Source organism: Suricata suricatta, chromosome 1 (assembly GCF_006229205.1).
Source record: "Suricata suricatta isolate VVHF042 chromosome 1, meerkat_22Aug2017_6uvM2_HiC, whole genome shotgun sequence".
Lineage (NCBI taxonomy): Eukaryota > Metazoa > Chordata > Mammalia > Carnivora > Herpestidae > Suricata > Suricata suricatta.
The window spans coordinates 15,135,984-15,160,897 of NC_043700.1; the positions used below are offsets into that span (position 1 = coordinate 15,135,984).

Sequence of the window (24,914 nt, forward strand, 5' to 3'; positions counted from 1 at the left end):
TTTGGGGATTTTTGTTTGTTTTCTTTCTTTCTTTTTTTTTTTTGGTGTTTAGGTATATAAGGTCTTTATATATTTTGGATATTAGCTGCTTATCAGATATATCATTTGTGAATATTTTCTCCCATTCAGTAGGTTGGTTGCCTTTTTGTTTTACTGATGGTTTCCTTTGCTGTGAAAAAAGCTTTTTATTTTGATGTAGTTCCAGTAGTTTATTTTTGCTTTTGCTTTCTGTGCCTTAGGAAACATATCTAGAAAAATGTTGCTGCCTCCAATGTCAGAGAAATTATTGCTTGTATTCTCTTCTAGGATTTTTATGGTTTAAGGTCTCACATTTAGGCCTTTAGTCCCTTTTGAATTTATTTTTGTGTATGGTGTTAGAAAGTGGTCCAGTTTCTTTCCTTCACATATAGCTGTTTAGTTTTCTCAGTACCATTTATTGAAGAGAGTGTCTTTTCCCATTTTGTATTTTTGTCTCCTTTGTCATAGATTGACAATATAATTGTGGGTTTCTAGGCTCTCTACACTGTTCTTTTTCTTTTTAGTTTTTAATGTTTTTATTTTTGAGAGAGAGAGCACAATGAGAGAGGGACAGAGAGAGACAGAGACACAGAATCGGAAGCAGGCTCAAGGCTCTAAGCTGTCTGCACAGAGCCTGATGTGGGGCTCAAACTAATGAGTCACAAGATCATGACCTGAGCCAAAGTCGGATGCTTGACCAACTGAGCCACCCAGGCCTCCCTCACCTGTGTTTTTGAGGTGGAGAGGGAACATAAACTTGCTATTCTCAAGTCCCTATGATCTGGAAAGCATTCCCCCAGCTCCCCCATGGTTTTGGGGAGTTCTAGAATTGTCTGTTTTATATGCTAGTTGCTCTTTTAAACTGCATTTTGTCGTTGTTGTTATTGTTGTTTTTCTGTGCCCATGGACAGGAATCGGCTCCCAGTCCCTCAGCACTGTCCCTCTCCACTGCAGTTTGCGGTTTGAGCCTTGGGACGGGAGTCCCTTTGTTGCCATGTCTCTGTTTCTCTTGCTGTTCTCTACTACCATTCTATCTTCTGTCGTGCAGAAGCTGTTTAGTTGACCCTCAGTTTTTGTTCAGGAGGAACTATTCTTAAATAGGTGTAAGTTGGTGCGTACGATGAAGGATGTGAGTTCAGGGTCTTGCTGTGTCACAGTCTTGGCCCGGAACCATCCTCATTATGTTTGGTTTTTAGGATTTAGTCATCAGTTTTTCATGGTATATATTTATGATATGACTATGAAAAATTTCTACTGATTTCATAATTGCAAAATATAAAAGTAAAAATTTGCAAAAATGTACACTATGTAAACACTAAAGACAATGGGAGGGCCTCTATTAATATCAGTCAAAGGTATTAGAATGAGGAGAATCACCAGGGATGATTGGGCTCACTTTGTGATAATAAAAGGATTAACTCACTAACAGGACATGATTGTCTTGAAATTGTACACTTAAAAGAGCTTGAAAACATCTGAAATAAAAAGTGATAGAATGGGCAAACCTACTTCTCTATTTTCCTATAGTAATTGTTAGAACAAGTAGAAGAGCAGTAAGGATACGGATTTGATCAACACTGTCAACCCCTTTTCCTTGGTGGACATTTATAGAACACTTCTCCCAACAACAGCAGAGTATACACTATTTTCAAGTTAATATGAAACACTAGCCAATAAACTATATTCTTTGCCATAAGTAAGTTTTGATAAACTTAAAAAGATAAATTGTACTGAATATATTCTTTGATCGCAATAGAATTAAATTAAAAGTCAGTAACAGAAAAAACCTGAAAATCTCCAGAGTTGGAAGTTTAGCAATTCACTTCTAAATATTCCACTAAGTCAAAGAATAAAAATCATAAGGGAAAGAGAAAATATTTTAAATTGAATGAAATCAAAATTATATTAAAATTTGTGTGATGCACCTAAAGCAGTGGTTGAAGGGAAAGTTGTAGCTTTAAATGTGTATAGTAGAGAAAAATAACATTTCCAAACCAATAACATGACCTTTCACTTTAAGAAATTAGGGAAAGAGCAAATTGAGCCCAAGAATAGAAAAGGAAATTCCTAAAACAAGAACAGAAATCACTGGATTAAAAATAGCAAAATTAATAGAGGAAGATGAATAAAACAAAAAGCTGATTTTTGAAAAAGGCAATAAACTCAATTGAACTCTAGATAAACTTCCAGGAAAAAAGGAGCATCCCTAAATTACTATGTTAAGAATTTAAAATGGGATACTTACTATAGGTTTCTTGACATTAAAATAATAATACAGAGTATTTTGACCAACTTTATGCCAGTGCATCTGAGAATGTATATGAAATGTACAAATTTCTCAGAACATACAAAGGATCCAAACTGACTAAAGAAGAGAGAGAAAATCTCAGTAGTTTTATATCCACTAATGGAGTTGTTTTGTAATGTAAAACCTTCCCATTTATAATACTCCAGGCTCTTTGGTGAATTCTATTATGTACTTAAAGAAGAAATAATATCAATAACCAATCCTATACTAATCCTTTTAGAAAATGGAGGAAAAGGGAATGTTTCCCAATACATTTTATAAAGCCAGATTTTCCTATTACCAAAACCAGGTAAAGACATTAAAGAAAATAACAGAGACTAATATTCTTCTGAATATAGAGGGAGAAATTCCTTTTTTTAAAAAGTAGTTTGTCAATTTAGTTTCCATACAACACCCAATGCTCTTCCCCACAAGTGCCCGCCTACATCATCACCACCTCTTTTCCCCCCTCCTTGTTCAACCCTCAGTTCGTTTTCAGTATTCAATAGTCTCTCAAGTTTTGTGTCGAGAGGGAGAAATTCTTAACAAAATATTATCAAATTGAATCAAGGAGTATATATTAAAAGTATATATATATAACTTAGTGGAGTTTATCGCAGGAATGCAAGGTTGGTGTAATGTTTCAAAATTAACTGATGTAATTGCCATATTTACAGTTTAAAGGGAGGGGGATATCACGTGATTACTTCAGTAAATGCAGAAAAAGCATTTGACAAAATTCGACAAATTTGTATAGCAATCAGTCTTAGAAGCTAAAGATAGTGTCTCCTTTGGAGACTTTCCTGTATAATAAAGGTAATGTTTCCATCAAAAGCAAAGGGCAGACATGCTTACTGAACTCATAAAAGATTTGGTTTCCCAAAGCTCAGAGTTCTCTCCTGTACTGCTGTGTGATCCTTTTCATGTTGCCTATAGGAATTGGGGCTTGGAGAATCAATGCAAAAGTGCTGATGTTCTGGCTACTGCTATTTCTGTAACAAATTGTCTTTATCTCTGACCCAGAACTCATTGTGTTTTCTACTGGAACCCATGAAACTGTGTCAGACTAACATTAGCTTATAAGTTCAGTAAAATCTCCAGGCTGCTCACAGTTCTTGACAATATAAAAATATACACCTAATTCCAGTTTCTAACTAAAAATTACCCTAATCAATTACAAGGTAATTATAAACCTATAAAAAGTGAATTTACAATAATTTTGTGGAGAAAAAAGTACTGGACAAAGGATTTTGAAACATTGATTTTAGAATTTATTTACATATCTTGGATGGAAGCAGTTGATACAGTTGACTTGGAATTCCTGGGGAAAAAAAAAGAATTTTTTAAGGTGGGAGTGCCAAGTATATTTCAGAAAACAAAATAAAAAATGCTGCTTCCTGCCTAAGTTGCTTTGTGCATAACCAATATATAGAAATAATATAAATAAAATAACAACATGATTTCTATCAAAAGATCAAAATTCCTAAATAATGCCATTCTATAATAAATTGGATACAAGTCTAAATTGTATTTATTTTAAAAGTTTCCTTCTTATTGCCATACTCTGGCTAGTGTCCAATAGGTGAAGAAAATCTTATACACATCTCTACTAATCCACCACATACATACCTTTCAAATCAGGAGCCAAAGGCCTACTCCTAGGACCAGAGGTGTCTGCATAAATATCATAGTTTTCAAAATGGAATTTTTCTCTCCTTGAAATATAACTCATTTTTGATAGGTCACTCTGTTGACTACAGATTTTTTCACTTAGATTTAAATATTCTTTTTGAAGATTCCGCATCTCAAATTCCAAGGTATCCCTTTCATTTTCTATACTTCTTAAATAGTTTTCTAAAAGTATTTTGTCTTCGGCAAGTCTACTGATGCTATTTTCAAATTTTATATTTTCTTGACTATGCTTTTTTAGTTCTTCTTTTAGAATCTGATTATCTGTTTTAATTTCCATTACCATTTTTGATAACATTTCACATTCATTGCCCATTTCTGACAAACTGTTCTTATAGATACTTGCTTCTGATTTTGCATTTTGAATTTCTTTCAGAAAATTCTCTTCTGCAGTAGATTGGTATTTTTGAATATTTTCAATTTCTCTTTCCATCATTTGTCTAGCAGCAATAGATTCTTGTAATGTTGTTTCAAGATTAAGTTTTTCATTTTTAACTGTTTCTATTATTTGAAGAAGTGTCTCTTGTTCAGTTTTTGCCAATATTTCTTTTTCTTTTAGCTGCATTATTTCTAGTTGGTTTTCCTTCAGTTCGTTTTCAAGTGAGCTTCTTTCCTTTAGAAGCTGGTGTGTCTTTTTCTCTAGCATTTCCTTTTCATCTTGTATCAATAGAATATTTGTTTTCATTGAATCCATTTCTATACTCATTCGATTATTTTCATTATTGACAATGGCCATATCATTTTGAGTTTTGTGTTCCTTACTTTTTAGTTGATCTAATGTTTCTATCATTTGTTGCTTCTCCAAAGAAAGTTGATTGTTTTTTTCCTCTAGAGCTTTATTTTGTCCTATTAGTACATTATATTTACTAATTATTTTTTTCAATTCTTTAAGACATTCTTTACCATCTTCCTCCTTTTTAATTAATTTGGACTGAATAGTGTTCTTTTCTTCAACCAGATTCTTAAGTTGCTTTTCATATATTTCAATTTTCTGTATTAGAGATTGTGTGGTAATGACAAGAGGTTTTATTTTCATCTTGAGGGTCATGTTTTTATTCTCCAGTTCTGTTACTTTTTTTTGTATCTGCATAGATTCTTTTAGGTAATTCTGTAAGTACTGTATTTTTGCAACACACTGCTCAGTAACAGAATTGACTTTGGATGTTTTCTCATTTTCAAATTTTTTTGGTCCTTGTTTTATCACTAATGATTGTGTTTCTTTGTCTTTCATTTCATATTTTGTTGGGTCAAAGAATGACAGTGTATGTCTTGGAGCTCTGGAATGGAATTTTAAGTCTGTAATATTCTTGCCAGTGATAGGAATTTCTTTACTGTTTTTCTCGTTTCTCTTTCCCCTGTGTATTTCACTTTTAGATAATTTTTTACATCTCCTGCAAAAATTCACATGGAATTTTGACACTGTTTCCCTGAGTGGGAGTAATTTGTTTACTAATGCCTCTAATTCTGAAATTCTTTTTGATTTCATATCTTCATTTAAGTTACTTTCTATATTTTGTTCCTTAGTAAAGTTAATTTTTTCTTTGTGAATTGGAGACAGGTCATATTTATCATTGCTTGGAACATTTCTATCAGTTTTTAAAGTTTGAAGTTCATTTGTAAGTGTCAGTTCTCTATCATGCGACTTTTGTAGCTCTTCTTTCATTTGTTTGATAGAATGGCAGATATCATCTAAATTTTCACAAAATCCATGCTTGAGAAAAGGCTCAGTAATTTTGGATTTATCCAGAATTACTGTATCAGCTTGAGATATCACATTTTGAGGTGCGTTAGGTAGAAAATTATAAATATTACTATAATTCTTCAACATGTCAGAATTTTCTGAAGGGTTCATAATTATGTTTGAAGGTGACTTGTCCGTTGAAGTTTTCAGAGTTAATAGGTCCTTGAAATTTATCTGGGATGTCATATCTACACCTTGAGAGAGACTGTTAACAGTATCACTGTTGAATTTTTTGTCCATTGAATGAATAGTGTTAGATTTCTGAAAATGATGAATTTTCTCAGAAGAAAGGATCTCTTCTTGATTCTCTATAGGCTAGTGACAATAAAAAGCACACTATGAATGTACTATCATTTGCCACATGACTAGCAAATCAAGAAAATATTTTATGGAGGATTTGCTTTTATGACCAAATGAGCATTTTATCCATTTCTACAGCAAAGACGTCTAACAGATATGATTAATTTTCTCCAGTAAAATCTAGCAGTTACTTTGGGGTCTATAACTCTAGTCATCACAATTTGCTCATAAGTTGCACTTATTCCCTCAGAGGGTGACATACATAGGCCAACCCCTCAATTTCAGAAATAAAAATTTAGAATCCCTCAACAGACCATCGTAGATAGCTGGGGAAGATAGAAACAACAGGTCAAATGCAGCAGGTAGTTTAAAGGAAAGGAGTGTTTATACTTCTGGGCTGTTTGTCAACCTTTGCATTCCTATTTTGGATGATTCTAGGGTTGTGACTATTCTAGAAATGTGAGTTCTAATCAGTGTAGACAGAATGACTCTGGTTCCAAACTGTTTCTAGGGAATTCACTTCAGGGCTAGGTCAATCCTAAAAGTAGAAAAATTCCTAAGTGGCTATACAGGCCAAAAAAAATCCTGCCTTGTATTTCAGTTTACTTGGGAATCTTTTAGGTATTCCTCTGACAGTCCATTTGCCCTACAAAGAAGGTGAGGATGGAAAGGTAAAGATAAACTGGTTGTAGTAACCATTTTGAAGTACCTAAATATAGACATAGTTTTGTGCAGAATAACATACCAAAGCTTTTTCAAGGCGTGTTCCAAATACTAGATTTTTTTCTGAGCTAAATTGTGGGTTTTCTACTTCAATAATACTTTTGTTCAGGATTTCACTGATTTCGGACTGTACCTTTAAAAGATAAATTGATAATGTTAGAATTTGATTTCAGATTTATAAGCTTGTGAATATATAGGAATAATGGATACTATGATACCTTTAAATTTCCTGCATATAAAAATTTTTTCCATCATAGAGAATATGAAATAAATTACTAGAGTCTCTATTCTTAAAGGAATTTAAAGAAAATTATGCTTTTCACTATATGATAATATATTCAGAAAAACTTAATTTAGTAAAGCAATAAAATTTTATGAACTATATTCAAGTAATTTTGGATGCTTGATTTTTACATTGTTGAATAAAGCAGAGACTTTTGATCTCTGTCATCATAATAGAATGTATTCTGTCACTCAGGAGGAGTTTATCTTCTCTTTCCGTTTCCTTGCAGTTGCTTTTAGTACAAGAATATTAGGATGAAGTTTATATTAGGTCTTCAGTGAATATGTGTTGTGGTAAGTGCCACCAATATCCATACCCTGTCCTTCTGAAATACTATCCCTTACTTGCTCTGGATAAAGTCCACGTGCCTTTGGTGATCCCATTTCAAGCTGCATGTGACTGAGAGCTGACTAGTCAGAACACTGCCTCCCTTTGAACAGTGATTGGCTTAAGCATTGCTTATGACCCAATCTGGGGCAGTCAGATTCAGGCCAAGAACGGCAGGATAAACTAAGAGAGGAAAGTATCATCTCTTTTGACTGGCATCTGTAAGGATAAAAGCCTCGAGCTTCTAGTAGCCCTTTTGCTTCCACATGGAGTCTGAAAATCCATTACAGTGGCAAGCAGAACCAAAATAAGGAGTGAGAATTGTTCCTAAGATGGCTTAAGCCATCCTCTGGTGAACTGTTCCTAGGTTTTCAGTTATGTGTGCTAATAAAGTACACTTTTTCCCTAAGTCAGGTTTGTTAGATTTCCCCTATTACTCATAATGAGAGTTCCTATTTGTAGACTATGTCTAGGTAGCACTTTAAATATATGTTTTAAAAAGCCAGTGCTATTTCTTTTTTGGCTCATACCAAAGTTCAACTGTAACAGAGGTAGTTTCCCCCAAACAAATTTTGAGCCTGGAATATATTGTGATCTTATTTTATTATATTCTAACATAAACTAATCATTAGCTTAGAAATGTGGGGTGGTATCTTTGGTGTGACTGTTTCTTATATTGAGATTAAATGAAACATACCATGGTAACATTCTGCAAAGTCTGTATTCGGAGAGCCTGAAATGATTCCAGTTGATGCTGAAGGACCTAAAATAAAATTAAACATGGTATGAAATTGATCAATTTTGAAACTTATATTATTTTTCTTCATAACTATCCTCCAAAGTTGCTTGTTGCCAGAAAGGATCACACGAGAGTCAGAGGACTCACATTCTTAGTCATTTTGTAATTCTCCAATCCGTTTTCATGAAGATTTTTGTAGAAGGACCCATGTGCATTCAGGAAGTATTGATTTTGAAAAAGATCAGCCTTTACATAGGTATTTGGAGAGAATAAGATGACATGAAAATGAACTTACTTTCAATGCTGATTGTGGTTGGATTTGATTTTCTGATTCTGATATGCAGCCATATTCTAAAAAATAAAATTGAGAAACCATGTGATCTAATTCTTAAGTTTTATTTAAAAATACCTGCAATACAAAGTATCCTAACTTTCCTGGATAGTGAGACAGAAATAATGAAAGGTTTGATGTTCACCTTAGGAAGAACCCAATATTAGTCACAAAATGAAGCCAAATAATTTTTACTTGACTCAAAATACCTTCCTGAGGTTGTAATAGTGGTTTTCTTTTTATAAGAGGCCATTAATGTGTAATGCCAATCTTGAAACTCTCAAAAACACAAATATCTGTGTTTCTACAATATACACTGAAAAAAGAACCTACCTAAACTAATGATCCTGTTATGGGAGACTTTTGACAAAGTACTGTGTAGGTCTCTATGAAATGGTCATGTGATATTTTTCCTGCTTACCATGGAAAACAAATTGGATTAACAGAGCATAATGTTTGTCATGCTTTTAAGCAAAGTACTATAAAGATCTTTGTGTACCTTCCTAGAAAATAGATTGTACATCTGTAACAGGAGAGACTATAAACTGCAGATTTTTTGACATACATCCCTCTTTCTCCAAATAGGCTTTTAGCTTGCTTTGTAAATTTTTATTAAAAGACTTTAAAAAGCAGTAAGTGTCCAAAATGAAATGAGAATTATGATAGAATTCTCCTCTAGGCTGACAGTTTCTGCCCTAAGAGAAAGTGTTAAAGAGGTCAGCACATCTTTCCTTTGGAATGACAGTCTACCAGATGTTATAGGAGCTGGTTGCAAAGTGTAGGCACCTCTCTTATCTGCCATCTGGCCCTCATCCCAGAGAGATCGACTCTGCTTCAGAGCCTGGAGCCATCTGGCCAATTAAAGACTCCCACCCAGCGAATCCATCTGGATATTCCTCAAATTTGCATCTTACTAGGAAAAAAATAGTAGTTTGAAATGTTCATCTCAGAGATTAGAAAAATAATTCAGATGAGGTCTGGACTAGTGAAGCAAGTCATCCCAAGTTTTTTCATATTGAAGGACAAGTTCTAATGAACTCAAATAGATAAAAATGTGAATCCCATCACCCAGAATTAACCATTATGAATTTTAGGTACTCTCCTTTCAGTGAGCTCTCTATGTATATATGCAGTAGAAAGGAAATGATTTTAGAACAGTGGGATCATATTATACATGTTACGTTTGATAAATGATTTTGCATTTGTTTATTTTAATAGAATAAAGAAAACTGCAAATAGTTGAAGTTATCACTAATGTTCAGATTTTTTTCACTACCTAAAATATTATTTCCTATAAGATCCCTCTGAGCTAATGAAAATATATCATGATGACTGAGCAATTGGCATTTTTATTTTTTTAATGACCTGCATTTCCATTGTATTCAGTATTGATTTACTTCCTGCCAAGAAAGGAAGTATATGATGAGAAAATTAACATTATGCTTGCTCTCACATTTGCTTCCTACTTTTAATGATATTTGCTCATTATATTATTTTCACACTGTGATGTTTTATGATGTTTTACATTGTTATATGACTATAATTCTCATAGAGCTATTTAAACACAAAGACAGGACATTATTATTGTAAATATTTTCAGCCTTCAACTTTGTTCTTGATGTATTTATTGTCCAAAATTCCATCTCCTTTTTGCATCAGCAAGACCGGCCTCCCTTTTCTGCATAGATTTCCTTTGTCTCAATTAGGAGGACTTGTAAATTCAAGGCAAAGTACAGGATTTCTTTTGCTAAAACCAAGTAAGAAACACTGGGTCAAAAGAAATTTAAAGACTTACTCAAGGGATATAGCTAATGTAAGAGTTTAAAAAAAAAAACCATGGGATTTATATACTGGTTCTACATATATTTGCTTCCCTCCATCTCTTCCTTCTTTTTCGACCATATGATTGCAGTTACCATGATGCTTCTGTTCATGTAGCTCAGTGCAAACTGAGCAACCCTGCTCAGGATTTCTGTTTTCTTTGACGTATTATAGATGTTTCCTCTTGACATCCTTCCCAGGGCCCATGGGTCTGTTCCTCTGATACAGTTTCAGGGCCAGTGTGTTTCCTATCCATTTTCTATAGCCTAAAAATTAGATGAGGAGGTCTGGGGTAAGAGAGATTGTTTGGAGCTGTGTGAAGCCTCTGTTGGAGGATATGATCTCTGCTGTTTTGTTGTTATTCTCTGTTAGAAATCTAGAGGAAATAAATCCTATTACCCTAAGGAGATATCTCTTGATTGGCATTATTCCCTCGATTCAGTATAGAGTCCTGGAACTAGGACTGCGACATGAGATTGTTACATTGTTCACTACACAAGAGGCCCTGGCCAGAAGGTATATGTGGGCTGAAGTGTGTCCCATGTTCCAGTATAGTCAGCTCACCAGTACCCTTTGTGGGTTTGCATCTACCTAGAGTTCGGTAGACCTTTTCTCATCCACACAGAGGTGCCCCCTGAGCTTAGTGGCAGCCCTACTCGTAACTTCTTTCTTCGGAACAAAGTAAGCCTCTGTTGATCAGTGTCCTGGTTTATTCATCTATCTTCCTAGCTGCTTCTCTCTACCCACCAAACCCCAATCAGCAGAAAGGAAGACATAGGTATTTCTTCCTTTTGTATTCATATTTGGAGTGGGAGATACATTAATGAATATTTTCAGGATTTGACTTGTTTTATTACTTCTAAAAGTCCGAAGCAGTGTTAGAAGGTAGTCTGCACTTTGCCTTGCCAGAATCTTCTGTTTTTATCTTTGGCCTCTATTTTTAAATTTCCTTCTTTAGGTGCTGCTGGTGAAGTTTTTTCTGGTTTTCTATTTTGTTGTTTATTGTTCTTTCGTTTGGTACTGGAGGAAGAGGTCTGAAATCTTCCTTGGCTCTAAAATCTCTTTGTGAAAGTCTAGAATAATTTTTATAAGTTAGTGATTTAGCTTTTTTGTTTTACATTTAGTGATTCATTCCTTCAACAACATCATTCATTGAAGTATTAAGTGTCCAATGTGTGGTATTCCTTATTGTAGGTAAGTACTAGGGACACAGCAATGAATAAGACAACCAAGGCTCCTGTGGTCATGGTGCTTCCATTCTGGAGAATGAACAGGAAAAACAAAGAAACAAACAAGATACTTACATATAAGGATAAATAGCACAAAATGGATAGGCTAATGTGACAGGGAGGATGGGGACAGCAGTGGAGAGAGTGGTTAGCAGTGGCCTGTTTGACATGAGACTTTAGCCAAGATTCCTATAAGATAAGAAGAGGCCGGGGCGCCTGGGTGGCTCAGTCAGTTAAGCCTCCAACTTCGGCTCAGGTCAGATCTCACGTTCGTGGGTTGGAGCCCCGCATCAGGCTCTGTGCTGACAGTTAGCTCAGAACCTGGAGCCTGCTTCCAGTTCTGTGTCTCCTTTTCTCTCTGCCCCTCCCCTCTCATGCTCTGTCTCTCTCTCTCAAAAATAAATAAAACATTTAAAAAAAATTAAAAAAAAAAAAAAGAAGAAGAGGCCAACTATGTGAACATCTCCAGGAAGAGATTCAGAGTAGAGGACATGGCAAGGTCCTGAAGCAGAATACATTTATCTGTGTTTGCAGAACAGAAAGAAAGTCAGTATGGCCTCAGCTTGATGAGCAGATAGATAGAAGCTTGATATGATTAAAGGTGAGAGAGGGAGACAGGGCTAGATTATGTAGGAACTTGTGGGCCAACCTGAGGGGCTTGCTTTTATTTTAAGTGAAATGGGAAGGTTTGAAGGATTTCAATCATAAGGATGATTTGATCTGAAAAGAAACATTTATAGGTCACTCTACTGCATGATAATGGGTTATAACATGGCAATTGCAGGGCTATTGCAGTAATCCAAGTGAGAGACAAAAGTATCTTAGATTAGAATGGCAGAGGGGAAGATGGAGAAAAATAGGTTGATTTAGAATAGGTTCTGGGGATAAAGCCAGCAGTATTACTAGGGGATTAAGTGTAGCCAGAAGAGAGGAAGGAACTCCTGGGTTTTTTGTGAAAGCAGATGGATGATGAATGATGGTGTTATTTACTAAAATAGAAAAGAATGGAGTAGGAAAATTTTTTAGGGAAACTTTTTAGATATGTTAAAGTTAAGTTTTCTATTAGAAATCAAAGTGGACTTCAGCAGGCCGTGGGATATTCCTGTCTCTGGTTCAGGGGAATTGTTATGAACACTATTGGAAAATACGGATGTCACTACTGGCCTTGACAGGGGCAGTTTCTGTGCAGTGATAGGCACAAATGCCCAAATGAAGTGGCTAGAGAGAATGGAATATAAAAGTTTGTGGGCATTGAGTATAGGCAACTGTTTTTGCATTTCGTTGTGGAAAGAAATAGAGTGCATAGTGGTATAAGGTGCATGCATATTAGAAGTGATATGAAGGTCAGGAAGAATTTTTAAATCATTGGAGATTTTAACATGCTTGCTTGCTGCTGGAACCATGTAGTAGAAAGGGAAAAGAATAATTCTGGAGAATGAGGGAGGCTAATTGCAGAAACTGAGTACTTGAGAATTCCAGGAGAGCTTTGATAAAGAGGAAATGAGCTTTGATTGAGCAGGGACAATTCTTCCATTGAAACTGGGAACAGCAAGAACAGGAGCAGGAAGATGGTGCTAGAGTAGGAGGACCTAGACTCACTTTGTCCCACAAATACAAGTAGGTAATTATCAAATCATCTTAAACACCCCAGAAATCAACTTGAAGACTGACAGAAAAAAACTCCTTAACTAAAGGGAGAGAAGAGGCCACACTGAAGATGATAGGAAGTGTGGAAATGTGGTTTAGGGGAGAAACAGATCATGGCTGCTGTGCAAGGGAAGGAGACATGGCCGCTAAGAAGGGGGGAGAGGAATACAGGGGAATTCACAAGAAGAATGTTTCTTCAAAGCCAATTGCTTAGAAAATGAGAGGGACTGAATTCCATGAGTTCTTGCAACCAGTGGGGTTTAAGGCCTGGAGTTTTAAAGGTCAGCAGGCTTGACCGGGATAGAGCCCAGAGAGCACTGTGCTACATCTACAGGGGAGACAGGCAAACAACCAGGGGTCAATGTGGAAATAGCAATCTGAAGAGCATGTGGGGCACACAGTCAGGCTATTTGCTTTTTTCAGAGCACATACCTGAGGGGCAGCATTCACAGATACCTCTTCAGGAAGAAAGGAGTTGGCCAGTGCCATTTCTACCCCCTCCTACCCTTCAGCATAAACACAGAATGACCTGCAAGAAGCAGTGTAGTGCAGACATTAGCTGCCTGACTTGCTCACACCAAGTATCACCCTCCGTGCACTTCAGTGGAACTTATATTCTCAAACATGCTTGCCTCAGTCCCAGTGCAGCAGACCCCTCCCCCAGAAGATCAGCACAAAACCCTGTCCACACCATGTCTCTTGACCAGAGAGTTTTGCAGGGTCTCAGTTCTGGTGGAGGTGGTGACAGGTCTCATTTCACAAGCAGACCAGAGCATACCTGTCAGCTAAAACTCACCACATTCAGGCCAGGGACCAAACATTGCTCACAACACACAAGGAAAGCCTCTGCAGATCGACTGGCCTGAAGGATAGAGAAGTCAGAACATGAGCAGAGTGCGTGCAGGACACACCAGAGACACTCCCTGAAGTTCCAGGTCTTGGGCACTATATAACCTCTTCTTCTTAAGGCCATTATTTTCAGGAGCAGGAGACTTAACTGGTTTTTCTAACACAGAGAAGAAGGCAAGAGCCTTAGATAAAATGCAAAGATGGAGGATTTATCCCAAATGAAAGAACAAGATAAGGCCAAGGCCAGAGATCTTAATGAAGCAGATGTAAGTAATATGCCTTATAGGGAATATAAAGCAATGATCATAAGGATACTCACTGGGCTTGAGAGTAGAATAGAAGACATCAACAAGATGCTTACCACAGAGACAAAAGAGTTAAAAAAAGAATCAGAGATGAAGAGTGCAATAAGCAAAATTAGAAACACTTTCGAAGCAATGAACAGCAGATTGGAAGAAGTAGAGGAATGAATTAATGACTTAGAGTAATACAAAGGAATCAAGCTGCACAAAAGAGAGGAAAAAGAACTGTGCAAAATGAGAATAGACTTAGAGAACCCAGTGACTCCACCAAATGTAATAACATTTATATTATAGGAGTCCCAGAAGAAGAGCAAGCAAAGGGACAGAACATTTATTTGAAGAAATACTAGCTAAAAACTTCCCTAATCCAGAAGGCACAGAGAACTCACATCAAAATCAACAAAAGCAGGCCAAGACATATTGTAATTAAATTTGCAAAATACAGTGATAAAGAAAAAATCTTAAAAGCAGCGAAACAAAAGAAGTCCTTAACTTTCAAGGTAAAACCTATAAGGCTAGAGAGAGATTTTTTTTTCAACAGAAACTTTGCGAGAAGGGAGTGGCATGATATATTCAAAGTGCTAAATTGGAAAAATCTGCAGCCAAAAATACTCTATCCAGGAAAGCTATATCCAGAATAGGAGAGATAAAGAGCTCCCCAGACAAAAACTAAAAGGAATTCATGACCCCTAAATCAGTCCTGTAAGAAATATTAAAGGGTACTCTTTCAGTGGAAAGGAGAGACCAAAAGTGACAGTATAAAGGTAGGAAACACAAAAGTGGTAAAAATGAATATTTCCGTAAAGATCAGTCAAGGAACTCACACAAAAGGATATAAAGTATAATAATGTATACCTAAAATGTGGAGAGGAGAGGAGGAGAGAATAGGTTCAAACTTGAATGACCATCAATTTAATATAGACCGATATTTGCAGGAAAGGTTATATACAAGCCTAATGGTAACTATATATCAACAAGCACTAATAAGCATGCAAAGAATAAAGAGAAAGAAATCTAAATATATCACTAAAGAAAATAAACTATAAAAGAAAGACAAAGGATTAAGAAAGTCTCCAGAAACAACCACAAAACAAGTAATAAAGTGGCAGTATAAACATATGTATCAATAATTACTTTGAGGGTAAATGGACTAATGGCTCCAATCAAAAGACACAGGGTGTCACAATGGATAGAAATACAAGACTCATTTATATGCTGTCTGCAAGAGCCACATTTTAGACCTAAAAACACCTGCAGATTGAATGTGAGGGGATAGAGAAACATTTATCATATCATTTGCATGGATGTCAAAAGAAAGCTGGAGTAGCAATGCAAACTAGACTCTAAAACAAAGACTGTAATAAGATACAAAGAAGGGGACTATATAATAATGAAGTGGACAATCCTACAGGAAGACATAATCATTGTAAATATTTATGCACCCAACATGAAAGCACCCAAATATGTACAACATAACAAAACAACAACAAACAGTACAACAACACAACAACAAAAATAATAACAAATATAAAGGAGCTAATCAACTAATTGATGATAATAATAGTAGAGGAATTTACACCCTACCTACATCAATGGACAGATCACCTAACAGAAAATCAACAAGGAACACCGGACCAGATGTACTTAACAGATATATTCAGAATATTCTATCCTAAAACAGCAGAATACACATTCTTTTCAAGTGCACATGGAACATTCTCTGGAATAGATCACACATTAGGTCACAAAACAAGTCTTAGCAAATACAAAAAGATTGAAATGATACCATGCACCTTTTCTGACCACAATGCTATGAAACTAGAAGTCAACCACAAGAAAAAAATTGGAGACCACAAATACATGGAGGTTAAACAGCATGCTACTAAAAAATGAATGAGAAGCCAAGAAATCAAAGAAGAAGAAAAAAATACAAGGAAACAAATGAAAATGAAACACAATAGCCCAAAACCTTTGGGATGCAGCAAAAGCAGTTCTAAGTGGGAAGTTTAAAGGAATTCTAGCTTACTTCAAGAAGCAAGAAAAATCTCAAATAAACAACCTAACCTTACACTTTAAGGGGCTAGAAAAAGAGTATCAAACAAAGCCTAATGCCAGTAAAAGGAAATAATAAAGATTAGAGCAGAAATAAATGATATAGAAACTAAAAAAAAAAAATAGAACAGATCAATAAAACCAGAAGCTGGTTCTTTGAAAAAATTAATAAAGATAAACCTCTATCAAGACTTATCAAAAAGAAAGAATAAAGGACCCAAATAAATAAAATCACAAATAAGAGAGGAGAAATAACATCCAACTCCACATAAATACAATTACAAGAGAATATTATGAAAACCTATATGCCAACAAATTGGACAACCTAAAAAAAATGTGTACATTCCTAGTGGCATAAAGCCCCAAAACTGAAACAGGAAGAAATAGAAAACTTCAACTGATAACCAGCAAAGAAATGGAATCACTAATCAAAAAAGTCCCAACAGACAAAACATCTAGGACCAGATGGATTCACAGGGGGGATTCTACCAAACATTTAAAGAAGAGTTAATACCTATGCTTCTCAAACTATTTCAAAGAATAGAAAAGGAAGGAAAACTTCCATTCTATGAGGCCAGAATCATCCTGATATCAAAACCAGATAAAGACCACAGGAACAACAGGCCAATACCCTTGATGAACATAGATGTAAAAATTCTAAACAAAATATTAGCAACCAAATCCAACAATACATTAAAAATCTCATTCATCTCTATCATGTGCAATTTCTTCCTGGGTTGCAAGGTGGTGTACTATTCACAAATCAATGTGATACATCACATTAATAAAAGAAGGATAAGAACCATGTGATTATTTCAATAGATGCAAAGTACAGCAGCCAATTATGGTAAAAACTCTCAACAAAGTAGGTTTAGAGGGAACACACCTCAGCATAATAAAGTCCATCTATAAGAAAAACCCACAGCAAATAGCATCCTAAATGGGGAAAAAACTGAGCTTTTCCTCTCTGGTCAGGAACAAGACAAGGAGGTCCACTCTCACCACTTTTATTCAACATAGTAATGGAAATCCAGCCACAGCAATCAGACAACAAAAAGAAAAAGCATCCAGATGGGCAAGGAAGAAGGGAAACTTTCAGTATTTGCAAATGACATGATACTATATTTAGAAAACCTGAATGAATCCACCAAAAAACTGCTAGCAGTGATAAATGAATTCAGTAGACTTGCAGGATATATAATCAATGTACAGAAATCTGTTGCATTTAGAGACACCAATAATAAGCAGCAGAAAGAGAAATTAAGGAATTAATCTCATTTCCAATTGCACCAAAAATAATAAGATCCTAGGAATAAACTTAAGAGGTGAGAGACCTGTACTCTGAAAACTACAAAACACGATGAAAAACATTGAAGATGACACAAAGAAATGGAAAGACATCTATGCTCATGGACTGGAAGAACACATAGTTTTTAAAAAAAATTTTAATGTTTATTATTGAGACAGAAACAGAGCATGAGTGGGGGAGGGGCAGAGAGAGAGGGAGACACAGAATCTGAAACAGGCTCCAGGCTCTTAGCTGTCAGCACAGAGCCCAATGCGGGGCTCAAACCCACAAACTGTGAGATCATGACCTGAGCCGAAGTCGGATGCTTAACCGACTGAGCCACCAGGCGCCCCGAACACATATTGTTAAAATGTCTATACTACCCAAAGCAATCTACACACTTAATGCAATCCCTATTAAAATACCAAAAGCATTTTTCACAGAACTAGAATAAACAATCTTAAAATTTGTGTGGAACCACAAAGTACCCTGGATAGCCAAAGCAACCTTGAAATAGAAAAGCAAGGCTGGAGGCATCACAATTCCTAACTTCAAGCTATATTACAAAACTGTAGTAATCAAAACAGTATTGGTACTGACACAAAAATGAACACAAAAATCAATAGAACAAAGTAGAAAATCCAGAAATAAACCCACAATTACATGGTCAATTAATGTTTGACAGAGCAGGAGAGAATAGCCAACAGGAAAAAGATAGTCTCTCTTCAAGAATGGTGTTAGGAAAACAGGACAGCAACATGCAAAAGAATGAAACCAGACCACTTTCTTATACCATACACAAAAATAAATTTAATTTATTAAATTTATTAATGATCTACATGTGAAACCTGAAATCATAAAAATCCTAGAAGAGAACATAGCCAGTAACTTCTTTGACATCAGCCATAGCACCTTCTTTCTAGCTATGTCTCCTGAGGCAAGAGAAACAAAATAAAATACAAACTATTGGGACTACATCAAAATTAAAAGCTTTTGCACAACAAAGGAAACCACTAACAAAACTAAAAGGCAACCTGCAGAATGTAGGAAAATATTTATAAATGACATATCTGATAAAGAGCTAGTATCCAAAATATATGAAGAACTTATAAAATTCAACACCTAAAAATTGAGTAATCCAATTAAAAATGGTCAGTTAACATGAATAGACATTTTCCCAAAGACATCCAGATGGCCAATAAAAACACGAAAAGATGCTCAACATCACTATTCATCAGGGAAATGCAAATCAAAACTACAGTGAGATATCACCTGACACCTATCAGAATGGCTAAAATCAATAACACAAGAAACAATAGATGTTGGCGAGGATGTGGAGAAAGGAAAACACTCTTGCACTGTTGGTGGGAATGCAAACTGGTGCAACCACTCTGGAAAACAGTATGGAGTTTCCTCAAAAGGTTAAAAATAGATCTACCCAAGATCCAGCAATCACACTACTAGGTATTTACATAGAATACAGAAATACTAATTCAAAGGGGAACATGCACCCTGATGTTTATAGCAGCATGATCTATGTAACCAAATTATGGAAGCAGCCCAGGTGTCCATCAATTGATGAATGGATAAAGAAAAGTGTGTACACATATATAATGGAATATTAGCCACGAGAAGAATGGAATATTGCTATTTTCAAGGACATGGATGGAGCCAGAAAGTATTATGCTAAGTGAAAGAAGTCCAAGAAAGACCAATACCATATGATGATATTCATGTCCGGAATTTAAGGAACAAAACAAAGGAGCAAAGAGGAAAAAATAAAGACAGGGAGGCAAATCCAGAAACAGACTCTCAATTATAGAGAACAAACTGATGGTTACCAAAAGGGAGGGGGGAGGGAGATGGGCTAAATAGGTGATAGAGATTAAGGTATGCACTTAGGATGAGCACTGGGTGATGTAGGGAAGTGTTGAATAACTATATTGTACAGCTGAAACTAATACTACACTGTTAACTAAGAACTTGAAAAATAATGATGGAGAGCAGATAATATGGGTACAGAAGCAGGTAGGTTAGCAAATTTTATTCAATCAGGAAAGAAGGAAGTTTGGATCTGATTGCTTCTATTTTCATGTAGTGTGAGGTTATATTAATGAGTTGACAGGTTTTGGAGATTAAGGAAACAAGAGTTAAACAGTTATCTTGGAGAAGGTTTAAAAAAGCATTTGCTGGGGAAATAAAGTTTTCCAGACAGCACTGAGATCCTGGATAATGACTAAAAAGGGTGTGGTTTTTCTCCTGCAATATTCAGATGATTCAGGGAAGGTAGAGAATAATCAGAAAGTTGGATTTATCAAGTTTTATTTATTTTTAATGCTTTTTTTTTTTTGAGAGAGGAAGACAGAGTGCGAGCGGGGCAGGGGCAAAGAAAGGGAGACACAGAATCTGAGGGAGGCTACATGCTCTATACTGTCAGCACAGAGCCCGATGGCAAACCCACGGACTGCGAGGTCATGCCCTCAGCCAAAGTTGGAGACTTCACTGACGGAGCTACCCAGATGCCCCTATCAATTTTTAAAGACTATTCAAATAAGTTTTTGTTTTTTAAATGAGTTTCTGAGACTTTGGTTGCTACTTATTTGCAAAGAAAACTAATCTTTGAATTCATATATTCATATATTCATGATTCTTGAAATCATATAGAATTATATGATTCTAGAATTGGAAGGGAAATTACCAAAGAAACATAGTAGAGAAAACAGTGACAAGTATTTATTAAGTCCTTGCTAAACATGAGAGTTATGTAGACTGAGTGGAATGCAGGAAATAGTATTCATATTATACTGAATTAAATTCTCCAGCTGTCTCATATTTAATGTAGATGTGAAAAACAAGAAAACCCTGTGGGCCAAAGCGTAGCTTTCCTTTCTAATCTGCCACCTGCAATGGAACCACCACCAAGATGCAGATTTTTGTGAAAACCCTACAAGGAGGACCATCACTCTTGAGGTCGAACCCTCAGATAAAATAGAAAATGTGAAGGCCAAGATTCAGGATAAGGAAAGAATGCTCCTAATCAGAGATTGATCTTTGCTGGCAAGCAACTGGAGGATGGACGTACTTTGTCTGACTACAACATTCAAGAGGAGTCCACTCTTCATCCTGTGTTGAGACTTCGTGGTGGTGCTAAGAAAAGGCAGAAGTCTTACACCACTCCCAGAAAGAATACGCATAAGAGAATGAAGGTTCAACTGGCAATCCTGATGTACTGTTAGGTCGATGAGAATGGCAAAATCAGTCGCCTTCGCTGGGAATGCCCTTCAGATGACTGTGGTGCCGGAGTTTCTATGGCTGGCCGCTCTGACACACATTACTGTGGCAAATGTTGTCAGACTTATTGCTTCAACAAACCTGAAGACATGTATGTGGGCTAATAAAAGACATGAACAACAACAATAAAAAAATGTGAGGAATAAGATAGTTATCAGTGAGATGGCTTTTGAGGTAATTAGACACATGAGGAATTTATTCTCTGCAGAGGGTTATGTCATATTCAACAGACAGGCACACCTCCACTTATTGTGCTTCACAGAGGTTTGTGGCAACTCTGTTGAGCAAGTACATTGGTGCCATTTTCCAACAGCACCACCAGATGACACCAGATACCAGATGTGTCTCTGTGTCACCTTGGTAATTCTCACTGTAGTTCAAAGATCTTTGCTATTAGTATATTTGTTATGGTGATCTGTAATCTGTGATTATAACTTGCTGAAAGCTCATGATGCTAGCATTTTTTAGTAATAAAATATTTTAAATATAATTATTTTAGAGAGGATGAGCAGTGGAGAGAGAGAGAATCCTAAGCAGGTTCCATGCTTAGAGCCCAACACAGGGCTCGATCCCACAACTCTGGGATCATAACCTGAGCCAAAATCAAGAGATGCCTAACCAACTGAGCTACTCAGGCATCCCAATAAAGTATTTTTAAATTAGGGTATGTACATTGTTTTTAAAGACATAATACTAGTGCACATTTAAAAGACTACAGTAATATAAACAACTTTTATAAGCACTGGGAAACCAAAAAATTCATTTGACTCACTTCGTTTTTAAAATTTTTTTAAATTTGACTCACTTTATTTTGATATTCTCTCTATTGCAATGGTCTGGAACCAAACCCACAATATCTCTGAGATATGCCTATATTAAGTGCATACTTGTAGTTAACAGACCAAGGAGAACAAATGAGTTTTAAAACTACATGGTAATGATGTAATATAGGACGTTAGGTACTCTGTAGTCAAAGCTTTGTAATTCTCAGGTTCAAATATGGGGTTTTGCCAAGACAATTCAAATTCATTCCCAGAAGCAACTATTTTACAAAGCCTTAATGAGGTGTGACACGGTCTGCCTGAGGGACTGTCATGGGAGCTGTAGTCAGGCTGCCTGTGCTTGAACCCTGGCTTTGCCACCCACTTGCTATGAGGGATAACTCCAGTTAGCACCTAGGTTGTGGGTAAGCCCTTTGCAGAGTGCACAGCACATACTAAATGCTTAAGAAATACTTAATCACTACTATAGAGACAAGGTTATTAACAACATGATGATGATTCTTTAAACTTAAAATTTCTAATTGCAGTGGAGGGGAGGAATGGCTGCTCCAGACTCTTTAATGTTTCCCATTTTGTGCAGAATAATCCCCCAGATCCTTATGCAGAACTGCAGTACCCTCCTCCCCAGTTTCCTTTCAGATCCCTCTGCCCCTCCCCCTTATTCATTCTGCTCCCATCAACACCAGGTGTTTCTCAGACATGCAAGGTACCTCAGGGCCTGCACAGTTGCTGCTCTCTCTGCCTTGAGTGCTTTTTCCCTAGAAATCTGCATTGATTACTTACCTCCTTCAGGCCTTTGCTCGATGTGACCTGCCAAGTGAGATCTCCTACCACCTGATTCAGAGTGCACACTCACTTCCCTCTGACACACCGTGTACCCCCCTGCTCCCTCTGTGCCTTACTTTTCTCCATGGGGTTTACTCCTATCTTATACACAGGCTCCTTTGTTCCTCCCAGCAGAAAGTAAGCTTCAGGTGAGCAGGGATTTTGCATATTTTGTTCACTGTTAGTTCCTCAGCACCTAGGACAGCACTTGCTTAAAAATATTTGTTAGATGGATAAATGAATGGATGAATGAATGAAGACCTTGGTAGAACAGAGGCGCTAAAAACAACACACTGAATATCTTGAAGTTTAAAGTATATCCTTCCCATATCCATTCCAATAAATCAAAGGTTACACAGGCTAACCACTTATTTTTTCAAAATTAAAGAGACCTGAGAGATACTACACTGCTTCTTGTAACTCAGCATTATTTATGCAAATGGGGTCATTATTCTGTGGCCTAGTACTCAGGGAATGGATCACTTGGTAACAATAAGGTGTAGATAGAACAGAAAAAGGGAAGGAACAAAGTCATACCTTCTAATTTAGTCATCCAAGGCAGCCCTTGAGTTAGGATCTATGTTAATGAAACCTGCACTTAGAGCCCCTATGCTTTCGCAAGATAGACTGTACCTCTTAAATAAGTGTTATGTGCTATTTTGCATGTAACTTCATTTTCTGTTATGTCGGCATCCTTCCCTAGTCCTAAATCTCACTCGTGTTAGACAACACATGATATTGCCAAATTAGATTACCTCAATTTCTTCTCCTTAAATGCTCTCTTTGAGGTAAATATTGAGCCGACTCAACCTCTAAACTCTCTCTGAAGACTCTTTGTCCCTGCTCTGGTTTTGTGGTTGCATAAGGATGCCTGAATATCCTCATGGATGGTGGGGCACAGAAGCTTGGAGAGCCCGCAGGTCAGTGCACTGTCCTGCTGGCTTCCATTGGGACGTGGTTTACATGATGGTCCCTAGGCGTCCAGCTGCCTTTGGTCTGGTGACGTGTGACTGCTCAAGCTTTTCCTTCAGGGACCTTGACAAGGTGTTTGGGGGTGGTCCTGGGTTTATGAAGATGCAGAAACCCTGTTCTGACCTCAGATCACTTCTCTCAGTGCTTCTGTGTCCAGAAGCCATGTTTGGGTTTTGGGCAAGCGGGGGTCCTAACTTGGCCCATCATCCTAGATACCTCTTTCTACTCAGAGTGCTCTGCTCCTTCCCTGGCATGTCCCACTGACCACCAGCCTCCTTCAAGAGGTGTGGAGGCTCCTTGGGCTTCTCTTAAGGAGTGAGAGTCCAACTTTGGTATTCTCAGTATTTACATCTTATTCATGGTTTATGCGGCTTGAATTGTAGCTCTTTGGATATTTCAAATATCCTCCCTATGCCATATCCTGTGGTCCCATATACATATTTACTGTAAAAAGTAGTTCCTTTTGTTAAAGTGTATGTCTGTTTAGCATCTGTCCAACTTATCATTCTTATTTAATATTTAGAGAAGCAGTATAGTATAGCATGGTGGGTAAGGCCTGGACTCACGGGCTGTCCTGCTGAATACTTACTGGCTTGTTGGCTGCCGTGTGACCTTGGGGAATTAGTTAATCTCTGTGCCTCAGCTTCCTCACTTGTAAAATGCAGATAATGATAGTACTTACTTCATAGGGTTGTTGTGATGGTTAAATGAATATACTTAAGTGCCCAAAGTAAGTGTGCTGTGTTAGCTAGTACCATAATAGTTTGCTGGAGGTACCTGTGATCTGGGAGTGCACCAGTGGATTTAGATTAGGGTACCCTTTCCCTACAGTAAGAGGCATAAACATCACTGCCGGCGGATGTTCTCTAATAATGTTCTCTAATAACTCCTTGGCATTGGAGAGTTCACCTGTTTCACTGCCACCACTTTCCTTTACCGCGTCAGAGGAATTTAGGATCTTGGACGCTGAGAGGAGAACGCAGTCAACTTCATCCTCTTCCTCAGGATGCTTCTCTGTAACAGAACCACAAGAGGTGGTTTTTAGTTTCTTTGGGAGAAGGGAGGCGAAGGGTGCGACTTGGGACACGGAAGCCCTAAGAAGCCACGGGAGGGCGCACTGGGGCCACGCTGCGCAGCGAGACCTGGTGGCGCAGCAGTTGGAGGCAAAGGCTGGGTGGGGGGTGGAGGCGGTGCTTTTGTCCCCGGGGAAGGAGAGCAAGGTGTGCTGCTACGTCAGGAAGTCGGCACTCCGGGACCGCCTGGGGGTGAGGGGGTCAGCGCACTCTCCACTGCCCATCCACTTACCATGGGCCCTCCACAAGGGTAGCCCGGCTCTTACCCGGACTCATTTCTGCGGCTTAAGCTCTCCTCCCAACTGCCTTCCCCCATGCATTCCGCCAAGGTAGCTTCGTGCAAGG

The 24,914-nt window shown here is 37.1% G+C and overlaps 1 protein-coding gene and 1 pseudogene across 2 annotated transcripts; one reads left to right on the forward strand and one right to left on the reverse strand.

The window, feature by feature from the left end:
- Positions 1 to 3,553: 3,553 nt before the first annotated feature.
- Positions 3,554 to 24,914, reverse strand: CCDC110 (coiled-coil domain containing 110). Of its 2 annotated transcripts, none has more exons than XM_029924523.1 (7): positions 24,836 to 24,914; positions 24,406 to 24,510; positions 8,403 to 8,458; positions 8,066 to 8,131; positions 6,781 to 6,891; positions 3,935 to 6,050; positions 3,554 to 3,626 (listed from the first exon to the last, which is right to left on the reverse strand). In XM_029924523.1, the coding sequence occupies exons 1-7, from the start codon at positions 24,843 to 24,845 to the stop codon at positions 3,577 to 3,579; spliced, it is 2,514 nt and encodes an 837-aa protein (XP_029780383.1). In that variant the 5' UTR covers positions 24,846 to 24,914; the 3' UTR covers positions 3,554 to 3,576. The 2 variants fall into 2 exon arrangements, with proteins under 2 accessions (XP_029780383.1, XP_029781155.1); XM_029925295.1 differs by having other exon boundaries at positions 24,406 to 24,505; positions 24,802 to 24,841.
- On the forward strand, positions 20,478 to 21,035 carry LOC115280851 (annotated as a pseudogene).

Coding starts and splice junctions, on each gene's coding strand:
- CCDC110 (XM_029924523.1), bottom strand. Junction 8,132..8,402: donor AACCACAATCAGCATTGAAA/GTAAGTTCATTT, acceptor ATTTTATTTTAG/GTCCTTCAGCATCAACTGGA. Junction 6,892..8,065: donor CTTTGCAGAATGTTACCATG/GTATGTTTCATT, acceptor TATCTTTTAAAG/GTACAGTCCGAAATCAGTGA.